Source organism: Lissotriton vulgaris, chromosome 11 (genome assembly GCF_964263255.1).
Source record: "Lissotriton vulgaris chromosome 11, aLisVul1.2, whole genome shotgun sequence".
Taxonomy (NCBI): domain Eukaryota; kingdom Metazoa; phylum Chordata; class Amphibia; order Caudata; family Salamandridae; genus Lissotriton; species Lissotriton vulgaris.
In genome coordinates this window covers 948,506,170-948,518,441 of record NC_141699.1, presented here as the reverse complement: position 1 = coordinate 948,518,441, position 12,272 = coordinate 948,506,170, and the positions used below count along the sequence as shown (strand labels likewise).

General features: G+C 44.0%; 1 protein-coding gene across 3 annotated transcripts in view; it reads right to left on the bottom strand.

The window, feature by feature from the left end:
• HLTF (helicase like transcription factor) overlaps nt 1–12,272 on the bottom strand; it is a 416,132-nt gene that overhangs the window by 190,751 nt on the left and 213,109 nt on the right. For all 3 annotated transcript variants that reach the window (XM_086944107.1, XM_086944108.1, XM_086944109.1), the window contains one exon: nt 4,316–4,413. In XM_086944107.1, the coding sequence (XP_086800233.1) occupies nt 4,316–4,413 (98 nt within the window). The remainder of the gene's footprint in view (nt 1–4,315; nt 4,414–12,272) is intronic.

Genomic DNA, 12,272 nt, shown 5'->3' with positions numbered 1-12,272 from the left:
ATGTGAACAGGTGCATGAACACCCACGTCTTGGATGGACAGATGTCAAGAAAGGGCACTCTCCAAGCCCAACACAGTCGTAGAAGCCCTGGCCCTGGTGGAACGAGACCTCAGTCCTTCCGTATGCTGCTTCTAGGCCAATGCATCTTAATGCAGGTGACTATCCATATTCAGAAAGTCCTTTTCTGCTTTGCCTTACCTGTCTTTGTCCAGGGAATGGCAGAAATGTGATTGTTCACATGATGGTCCTTGGTGGGATTCAATTAAAAGCTCAAGGCTCTCTTGGGGTCCAATCAATTAAGTCTCTCCTCTTCTGAGGGCAAAGAACATTGAAATGGAGATGGATTGCCCAAGGGGAAGAGGCATCACGACTTTGGGCAAAAAGGCTACCCTGGTCTTCAACATCAGTTTGTCTGGAAAAAAGGTATTGTAAAGCAGTTGCACCGAGAGAGCCTGGAGTTCACTCATGCCACGACCTGAAATGATCGAGGAGTAAGAGTACTTTGGGAGTCAGATGTTGAAGGGAACTGCGGTGGATTTGCAAGAAATGGGCAGACATTACACTGCTGGACTATCTGGAGAGCCCAAATGCACACCTGGTGAGAGCCCGGCACCTACAACTGCTTCTGACAGTCACAGCATGGATTGAATCCTGCAATCTCTTTGATAGGGACATCGTTTCGATACACACTGGAAAAGCAATTTGAAGAATTCAAGAACTGTTGAAAAAGGGAGTGTAGCTCCAGAACTGGCATGAAAAGAAAGGAATTGGCATCTATACGGAAGAGTGGCACTTATTTGTGGCTCTACTCTATCATTTCCTGGGTCGAGCCCAGCACAAAGCTGCACATCGCCAACAAGAGGCGCACAGGAGAATTGCAGTGAAAACTTGTCGATCTAGTCTGGCACCTGCTGAATATTCTAAAGGGGAGGAATCTACAGTCAGAAGAAGTCATCAGAAAAACTACGCACACCGTCATCTACTCAAATTAAAATAATAAATCAAGGTGCAAAACTTTTTCTCTGAGGCCTGAAGTCAGGAACAAATCTTTTCTGAAAGTGGGTGCTGGACCATGGGCTGCTACTAGAGGTCCCTGAAATTAAACAAGAGCCCTTCTTGTACTCAAACTACCTTCCCTAGCCTATGCACTCATGCTACTCATATGAGCTCTAAGTTAGGCCAGTTTTAATAAACAGAGAAAAGTTACAACGAGCCTTTACTGAAGTTGAAAGCCACATTTTCATCAAGAGCAAGTAGCAACTTTTATTAGGTAATGCCAAGTAGATGATAAACCGTTCCCTCTGTTAGGTTTATTCAGGAGTGACCTCTCTTTACCCAGCTTGACTAGCTACCTGCCCTGTTTGCCAGCGGTCTCCTGCCAGGCGTTAGCAGCATGTGCCAAGTCTGTACAGTGGCAACTCCATCTTAATCCATTTGACCCCGCCCCCAAATCGCCCCACCTTCTGGCATCCCAAAGCTCAGCATTTAATACATTCACATCCTCAGCTTTGAGGTCATTCCTTTGACAAGGTGTCTTGCTACTATGAGACTGACAGTTGTTTTAACAACTCGTATCTGAGGAACCTGGTACTTGCGACATACACCTCCATACTTAGCTCCTTGCCGTTCCTTCTTGCAGCACAGTAATGTCGCTTTATCTCCCCTGGCCCTCTTTATACGCCTGTTATTTCGCCCCAATAGGTTCATTGGAATGGTGCCAGCCTACGTCACTAGACATTCATTGGCACCCTGTCAGCCTTTTTAGGGACTTCTTGGCACTACCAACGTCCCCATCTCCGCACCTGGTTTGGGACCATCATGACTGATATGGGGCAAGTGGGAACTATTTGCATGCAAGCCCAGTGCACAAGAAGGACCAGGGGGCTTCCTGCATCTTGGCTGCCTTCACGCCTATGCATTTACTTGAGGTGTCCACCACAGCCTCTTCGATCTCAGGATACCAGAAAATTAGGAGTAGGGCAGATGCCCTTGAAGGGGTATTTTGTTGAACTAGAAAAGACAATATCAAAAACTCGAACGTGCTTTTGTTTTTAGCAGACCAGATTACAGAGAGGGAGGGACGTCAACACGAATTAGCACATTCACTTTCAAGAGTCCATCAATTTTTGCTTATTTATTAAATCCTAACTAAATAAATTAATGCTAGATTGTGATAATACTCATTAACATGACTCTAAATGGATTCCTGTAAGTTCGGGAGAAATGCCAGTCTAACATTCTGAGCAACCTTCTTTATTGACAAAAGCAGATCTTCCTGCTGTTTTTTAAGAAGGTAGTTTTGAGTCAGTTCCTTCTAGACAGTAGAAGTGCAGTTGTAGAATAATGGTAAGACAAAAGGAATAGCCTAGGCCCAGAAAATAGTTCCTTATGTCAGCCGTTGAAGGATATAACTCATCCAACTGAAACACTGAGACCAAAAAGCTACTGCGCAGGACAAACGGAAGAATAGGAAACAAACCCGTCAACTCAACAGCAATTATTGTCAGACAGAAAACCACCCAATCTAGGGCAACAAAGTTCACAAACAGCCCATTCAAAATAAAAAATATTAAAAAGTTAAAAGTGTAAAATATTGGACACACTAGGTCTGCACTAATGCAGAGAGACCAACAAATACATAACTGAGTGATCATAAGAAAGTAGTAACTATTGTCCTTTTTGGAACTTAGCATTGTCATTAACCCCTTCGACGCTGATGACGAGCTGGGCTCGTCATGGCGTAGCCTCCTCGCACGCTGATGACGAGCCCAGCTCGTCACGTAACATGCGGTTTACGAAAACTCACCGCAGGAGCGGAATTCCGCTAGCGCGCATGGAGTTAAATAATAATAATCCTGAGCTTATACAGTGGCTGGTTACACTAACCAGTGTGTCCCCGCGCTAGTCATTGGCCCCAGCATCCCACAGTTACCGCCTCCTCAAGCGCACCAAATGGAGCTAATCCCTAGTAAATAAGTAGGTTTTTAACTCTTTACGGAAAACCACCTCAGAGGTTTCAACACGCAGCCTCAGGAGCAGGGTGTTCCAGCGACCGGCAGCCAAAAAACGGAAGGATCTTAATCCCATTCTGGCCCTTCTGATTTTTGGAATCTGCAACATGCCAGCCCCCTGCGATCGCAACAGCCGAAAAGGAGTATACACTTTAAGCCAATTGCACAGGAAACAAGGACCTTTCCCTTGCACAATCCTAAGGCTGACGCAAAGGGCTTTAAACAGGATGCGTTCCCTAATGGGTAGCGAATGGAGCATGTCCAAGGCTTTTTTTTAGAAGCGGCTCTCTTGGGTAACATCAACACCAAGCGGGCGGCAGCATTCTGAATATGCTGTAGCCTCTGAAGACACTTCACATTAACTCCAAAATAAAGGATGTTCCCATAGTCCAGCCTGGAAGTAACCAGGGCATGGACCAGGGCTTTCCTCGATGTCACAGGAAGCAGATAGAGTGTCTTTCTGAGACTACGCAGAATGCCAAAACAAATTCCGGCCACGCGTTTGGTATGCTATTCGTAGGAGATTTTCGAATCAATCCAGATTCCCAGATTTTTAACTTGATCCTTGGGCACCGGTAAAGGACCCAGTGACTGGGGCCACCAGGCCGATGTCCATACCGATGGCGACTTGCCCACAATCAACACCTCGGTTTTGTCACTATTCAGTCTGAGACAATTATCGGCCATCCATACGGCCAAACCTTGGAGGCAAGACGCAAACCTGCTGGCTGCCTGCTCAGCCGGCTGAGTCAAAGCCACAACCAGCTGCATATCGTCAGCGTACGTCACCACTTCCACTCCATATTGCTCAGTTATCAACGCCACAGGTGCCACATAAAGGTTGGAAAGGGGCTCAGGCTGGAACTCTGTGGAACCCCTTGATCCAGGTTAAAAGCCTCGGACCTATGGGGCCATTGCTCAACACGAAAACTACGTTCGTGGAGAAAAGAGTCCAGCCAGTCCAATGCGTTCCCTACCACCCCACCCTTCCTTAGACACTGCAGCAAGGTGTGATGAGCCACAGTGTCGAACGCAGTACTGAGATCGAGAAGAATCAATGCCGCCGTCTGACCCTCATCCACATGTTTCCGTAGAGCCTCTGTGGAGAAGATCAGAGCGGACCCCGTTGAGTGACAGGTGCGAAAACCCGCCTGAGATGGATGTAGGAGCTTGCACATACATTTAAATGTGTTATTTCTCTGCTAACTTGCGCAACAATATTCATAGAACACAATCGGTATAGACACATCATTGTGCCCTAACTTTAGAATGCCTGCATTGCATTTGCAGGATGAAAAACTTACAATCCAGTTGCTCAGCACAGAAAGTGGACATATGATCAACGTCGTTCTAGGCTTCGCTCCTGAAGAAATTTCGAAAAAGGGATGTGTGGAGGTTTTTCCTAAAGAAAGAGAAAAAAATTAATTCTAAAGAAAACACAGCACGTTCCTCTTCCACATCTGAGGTTTACTGCCTTTGCAATTCATAATCATCTTGATTAGTTTCAAATACAAGAACGAGACAGTTGAAAATAACTAAAATTATTGAATCCCCTTTCTGCAAGCGTTGACCCATTCTAATCAATTCGACATAAAGCAAAGTTTAAAATTGCCATCTGAAACATGAGAAGATGCGCTGTGAGATTTGATGTTGGCAAAAAAATGTGTTTTAACAACTAGATTCATCTGTAGCCACGAAAAAGAAATACAAGTACAACATTAGTCCATTTGAGCTAGGCAAACAAACGTCTTTCTCTAACTGACTTGTAAGCATTTCCCTAACTGACATTTAAGCATTTCCCTAAAAAGGGACATCTTATAACTATGTTTTTAGTGCCAGCAACTAGAACTTTTTTTAAATGTGTTAACATCATGTAGAGTTTGGTTTTAATTACAGGGAATTAAAAATAAATCTATCCTGACTACGATGTATTTTTGTTAATTTATTCCTTCCTGATACTTTTCTTCGTGCAATATTTTTGGACATTTTCTCTCCTCTCACATATACATAGAATAGTAAACTGTATATATACACTGTTGACTCAAGAGTGCCCTCTGCATGGTAAACAGATGGATTCCCCTGCCCTGCGTGCCCGACTGCATCTGAAACTGCAATCCTGACTTTTCATAGCATAGACATAGAGGCATAGGCCTGCCCCGACAATCCGAGGTACAGAATCTGTCCTGTGACTTGGATGGGTACACCAAGTGTGCTTTCATAATAGACTGTGAACTACTGTCCCTGTCCTGGGTGTACCACATACAGGGTTGGGGTAGCGTACTGTGTGTTTTTATCATCTGTAGTGTGGGGGTTCCTATTTTATGCAATCCTGCTGGCTAGGAGAGAAAGGTTTAGGAGATGGGTGGAGGCTACACCCCCACGGGTTGTATGTCAGCACAACGCAGGCTATTACCACGCATGCCATTCAAACACGTTTTTTACAACGCAAGTCGTTACAACGACTTGCGCTGTAAGCGCTGGATAGTGGAATAGTTTAATTTTCTATTCCAATTCCAGCCCACGTTACAGTAGGGAAGGTGTTGGAATAGAAAATTAAACTATTCCTTCTCCAACAGCGCCCTCCAGCGGAAGTCGTTGAAACGACTTGCGTTCTAAAAGCAGCGTAGTAATGGCAGCGCGTGGTAATGCCCGCGTTGTAAAGGCTGCCCCCCCCCCCCACGCATTCAGAATGGCTGTCTTCCCTATATAAGATTTCCAAGATAGATTTGGGTAGATTGCAGAACAGAAAGAAGAAAGTATTATGGGATTGTCTGCTTAATTGGTCTGTGTTACTCTTTTGTGCGACTAGTTCCTTTGGATAGGGGAGAAGTTCTGAGGTTAAGGTCGGTTATGTTTAAGTTTAAAATCACTGTTTGATCCTATGAATATGCCTCCTTGGAATATCTCTGAGTGGGTCAGGCCCTGTCTCTTAGCCCAGTTTCCATTCTATATGGGCTCGTACCAACAGTCGCCGGTCACTTTCCAATAGAAGAGAGCAAGACCACCCCTTTTCTTGAAAAGGGGTTAGTGACTTTCTGTGGGATTGTCATATACCGGTAGGCGGGCGTTGGCCTTGGGTCCTAATCTGATTGCCTACATCTCCTAAAATCTAGTAATGGTATCGACATTTTACTTTCTGTTGATTGTGGTCTGAGGCGGATGAGTATTAAAAAAAAAAAATCTGTAGTGCGAACAGAACATTTGTGTACAGAGAGCATGTGAAACACATGGTAGTAGAGTGAGTGTGTGTGTTTGTGAGAGAGAGAGAGTCTGAGTACTAAAGTCGGTGGAAACCATTTTGGATGACCCTGGTATAGCATGGCACAAGATGGAGGTTGAGGATTGCTTCTGCAGAGAGTGGAAGTGGATTGCCTGCACTCTTATGGCTGAAGGCTGAAGGGTGCAGACCCAGACGCTGAAGTAAGGACGATGGAGAAAGGGCCATCTTTAGAAATTCCATGAGGCAAAGGGCTGCTGATGAATTGTCCAAGAATAGTGCCATTTGAGAGGTGGTTTGGGTGAAGGGTGGAAAAGCAGTTTCTGTTGTTAAAGGAGAGGTTGTGTTTTGTCTGGCTAGGTTTACTGCTTTTGAAAGGGTGACACCAGGCAGAGACAGGAAATCACACTGTACTATGCCCATCATGGGGGTACACCTGCTTGAAGCCAGAGCTATCCCCTGTAAGAAGCACACTTAACACAGGCTGCACATGAAAAGCAGCAGTGTAAGGACACAAGAAACAGAACCAACTCAACCTGGTTCTATATTTTGGCACACTGGATCCACATCCTGTCTGGAATACGAGAATATAAGTGGAATTAAACCACCCCACTTTGTCCAGGCCACTATTCTACTTGAACAAGGAAAGGAGTGCCCTGCAGAGAACTTGAAGAGCAGATGTGTAACCAGGGTTGGTATCTGCCAGGCAACCATCTACCCAGAGATAAATGGACATCACCTGAAGTCGAATATTTTGTGCTGGAGGAGCTGAGGCTCTGCCTGAAGAGCCTAGAACAAAAGTCTGCCTACTGAGTGAGGCAAGGAGGGTGTCTGGCTCTACAGGAGGAGAAACTGCCTGGGAGGAGAGGCAGTGTTTCCCCAGCAAGCCCCATGGAACGCGGATGACCAGAGTGTACCAAGAGAGAACTGGCCTGTGAAAAGGTCTCCCCGGCCTACCTGCGCAGTTCAAGAAGTGAGCTGGACCAAATTTGTGCCAAAAGCATGCAAGGCAGCAGTGGGTCGTATTACCTGGTGCTGCCACCAAGGGCAGAAGGAAGGGCAGAAGGAGTGCATCACTGATAAACAGATGCCTGATCTGCCCAGGTGCTGCTAGTGCGTGGCGATATCACCATGAGAAGATTTGAGCTGGGGCAGCACCTACCTCCACAGAGAGCATGCCAAACTAGAGAGCCACTACAAATCAGTCAGGCACTGCCACTAAGACCCATCTCCACAAATCAGTCTTAACATCTGAAACAGCTGCTGTGGCCCAACACTGAAGAATTAGTGCACAGAAGGTGGAAGGGCACGACAACATCCGCTGTACACCCAGGACTGTTGAGAAAAACTTGCAAGAAAGCCACTGGGCTTAGCCTGTGCCACGGAATGAGAGAGGCAGTCACCCATAACCACTAGAACCTCTTTATGTTAACTGCTCCCAAGCCTAATTCTGCCCCCAACTCATATATGGGATGGGACGGTAATAGTGTAAATCTTGGTCCTCGCGAAAAGAGGCAGATTAACTGAAATGAAGGGGCTGTAGCATCTCACTAATAGAATGTAACATTCAGCAACCCTATATGTCGTATCTATTGAATTGTACAGTATTTAGTTTTGCTCAAGCCCGATTGGAGGTTGCTCTTTTTCTTGTAGGGTTACTAAAATGTGCATTCACTGCCAGAGACTCTCACATTTTCTCCTATGTATCTTTCTTTCAGGAAAGGTCTTAAACCTTGTTGTTTAATTCAGTATTTTTCTCTTGTTGCTGGTGGGACTCTTTAGCACACCGACACCCCATTTCAGGGGTATCATTTGCACTTTAGAAGTGATAGTCATCCACTAATTTCATGAGATTAAAAGTACTTTTGTTTTCATAAATATGAGCACCAGGTTTGCTTTAATGTGTCTATTGGTTTGTTGTTGAGTCCTGAGACGCCTGTGAGTGCTCACAGTCACTACCAAGAGTCAAGAGTGGAAAAGGTTGTACTTTACATATTTTGCAGAGTCATAGTCAATGGGCACTAGGACACCAGTGACAGACAACCTCAACCACCACAGCTGGGGCCCAGATGTCCCGGTCTACCAATTCAACCCCCACTTCCCACCAAACAGGGTCTTACATATATAAACACTTGGGGTAACGTTTGCATTTGACAATTTTAGACACTCAAAGCAATATATGTCATAATTCAAATTGAAATTATGCAAATTACTTTTCTAAACATTTTCAGTTGGGGCTCAAACAGGCATTTCTGGAAATACAATGACTAACTTATTTCTAAGTTACAAAGTATATTACATCAGCCTGGAACTCAAAATCCCCAGTACTGACCCTGAATTGTACCTCCTGATTGTATGAATGTCCTGAAGGAAGAGACTCTTTTGTGCATTATCATTTATGATATGCTACTCATTCAAACATAAGAGGTTCTGCAAGGGGTGAGTAAAGAATCAGCAATACAGCCTTTGTTGCCAAGACACAGTTAAACATTATTTTTTGGTTCCTCATAGTAGGCTTGGGCTAAATTATTTTTATTAGATTATGAGTTTTTAAATACAATTCAACAAGGTAAATGCTTACAAATCTATCAATAAATCTATCAAATGTATTTCTCCTCTACAGTATTTCTTTTCATACCATGCCAAATACAAATTCTCTGTGAATACAGCCAACAGAGAAAATGCAGAGCAAAATCCCTCTTTGCCTGTCTCTGTTTCCAATCAGGAAGCAATCCTCCATTCAGCTCAGTTTCACTTCATGAATTTAAGGCTTCTTCTTCACTATCATAGGATACATTCCTCTTGTACCTTTTCAGTCGGATTCACCCCACCTTCTATAACATTTACGATTTTGGGCCCTTATGTCATATACGTTTTCCTAATCACTGCCATCTCTTCTACACATATGTTGACGTTTAGCATTTGTTTTACTTTTTCAATATCTAAGACAAATGACATATCCTTGACAAATCTGCCTCATCTTCAGCCTATCTTGGCATATTTGCCATTAGTCTCAGTGTATTGCTTATCTTCCTTGCACAAAGTTGATTCAGGGTTCCCATACTATTTCCAGTATTCTTTGTACTGCTCCTTTAAGCAGTTAGTAAATACTACAGTTACATTCTAAAATGATTGTTCATTAGTAGGTTGGCCCTATAATTACCAAAATCTCTGTAATTCCTACATGGGCTATGTGTCACAGAGATTTGTTGAACTTTTTAATTAGATGTATATACCGAAGGTATCAGACCTCTTTTCATGAGCACTAGTTGCGTTACAGATAGACACATTCATTTTGTTAGGCACAGGGAGATTAATTGATTTGCCAATAATCACAGGGCGTTGAGCGTCCCTGCCGAGACTCTTGATCTACCTTGTCTCAGAATAAATCTTGATCCTCATTATTATCAGCTGTATCATGTGTCCTGAAGAATTCAACCTATACTCTTCTTTTTCAGTGGATATCTAATAAATTATCACCCTTCTTTGATCTTGCCATTTACTCTGTACCTTGCTAAACGTCCTAACCTGAAAAGCACCACAGAGAAAAAGTCCTAACTTGGAAAGCTCTACCAAGAAGACATCCATTTCCATATTCGTCTCCATCTCTATTTCTCATTTAAATAGCCTCTGGGAGAGCTTAGTGAATTTCTGCACTATTTCTAAATTCTTTTTTCCAATTTACCTCTCTCATTATGGATATCTAGCATTGTTCCCATCAATTTTCTTTGTCTCAGCTGCACTACCAGCGTTCAACCTGCATTTGTAACCTGTTCTTAGTATCTCTGCCTTACACTTCTGCGTTTAACCATGTTTTTATCAGCTTACGAAGGCTGATTGATGTTTGGTTTCTGTTAAACTGTGTTTTAATTCCCAGCTTTAACAGGCTAGTCTCTCCTTTGCTCTTTGCCCTTGCTCCTTTCCTTTGAAGCACTCCTCTTATTTATGTGTTTCAATGTATCTTTGTATAGTAAGTTGAAAAGATACAGTTATTCTTACCAGTATGTACAGAACTCAATTTGTTTTAAAAAAAAGGATTTTAAATACACTATAGTCATTGTTTAAACTTTTTTTTACTGGTTTCGCCAACCAAAAAACCTCTCATTTGTAAACTCCCTCCCTCTATGCCTGCATGTGGTTCCCCTGGGTGTGATGTTCCTGAGCTGTACACCTTCCATATGCATCGCTTCTCCATTCGCTTTCATCTAAAAGATCACACTGGAAAATATACTTCTATCAAGCAGTCGTAAGGGCCTCAACATTGACAGGCACATCAGGTCCCTATCGTCCTCACCTAAATTGTATAAAGTTGAAACCCAGACGGATCGAAAACAATCTTTGTCCTGACCAGATGGCACAGTTGCCATTCTATTGTCATTGTGCCCAATATTTTCACAAACCATATATTCAGTGTGGGTAGGAAAGTTTGCTTCCCGTAGCTTACTTTGACCATATTTGCAGTTGTCAAAATTAGAAATATCGGCTTTGAGTCTGTTATGCGAGTTTCAATGTTTTCAGTAACCAACCCAGCAAGCCCGTCAGGTGTGGCTGGTGTGGAGTATCCTACCATGATTTTTATGGCTGCTTGAACCTCGTTCCATTATCCCAAGAACATCAGGCATGTCCATAGAATATGAATTTGGTCTTTCCCAAGGTCCACCGACCCACCAGCAGCGGTTCCATTTCCCAGTAAACATATGGCTTGCATTTTGTATATTGGATAGACTTATTACAATTTTCACAGCATATTCCAGTGGACCATACCATGCACTTCTGATATATATGTGCCTACTCCCACCTGGAGATGCCTCAAGTCTTAGATAATGTTGGACGGGTTGTGACGATCATATTTAGGGCTGACACCAGACAATTGTTACCCATAAATTGCTTCATCGCTAACTTCAAACTGAATACCCTCTCTAATCAATAATTTCCACTTTGCAGGATAACAGCCACATGTGGTTGGTCTGTGGGATTTTTGTAGGGCATCCATGCACTCTGCAGGACAAAAAGGTAACCAAACACCAGGTCCTTAGGAGCCTAATCACTAGATCGATCTATTTGGGGACTGATCTGGCATTGGTTTCTTCTGAGCCTATGGGGGAACATCTGATGTGGGTTGCGTACCAGGGCTACCTGGCTCAGGCAGGGTCTGCGAGGATGAGGGCTTAAGAAGTTTGCTACATCTTCTGCATCCACACAGGGGAAAGTGGGAGAATCAGAGAAGCGTAAGCAAAGATCCCTAACCAGTCCATTTATAGTGCATTGCCAATGGACTGTGGGTATGGGTACCTGCAGGCAAGGCTTGTGCATTTTGCGTACTTGAGGTTGGTAAAGAGAGCTTTGTGCGGAGTGTCCCAGCGTTGGAAGGAGTGGAGCAGGACCAGAGGGTAGATTTCCCATTCGTGGACTTGTTGATGCATCATGCTGAGCAGGTCTGTTAGGTCATCGTCTACTCTCAGGAGGTACTTCGCCATCTAGTGAATGTGGTGACAGAGTGCCTAATGCCATATGGTTTGTGCCAAGATGGATGAAGAGTGAGTGCTGTTCTGTTTTTGTAGGTAATGCATGGTAGTCATGCTGTCCGTCCTGACTAGGATTACCTTGCCGTAAATGAGTAGAAGGAAGGCTCTGACAGTTAGACTGATAGCCAAGAGCTCTAGGTAGTTGATGTGGTGACCCTGCAGATGAGACCCACACATTGTTCTGCGGTCCCCTCCATCCCCCAAATCGGCTTGATAAGTGCCCATGATAATGCTGACTTGAGGAATAGGTTCTGGAAAACGCCTGCCCTGATTGTTGCTGTGCCACCACTACATCGATCAATGCACCTTGTCCTTTATTAACTTAGATTGTACACGTGACCCTCTGCCTTACACTATTGTTTCAAGCCGGACTGTTGCAACAGGTGCACGCATTATTGGGTTTCAGGCACAATAGCGATACGTGAGACATCATGCCTAGGTGCATAACGGTTATGATTGCAAGATGACGATGTAGCTGAAATAGAGGTTGGTGATGCTGAAATGCGAAGAGCCTTTGAG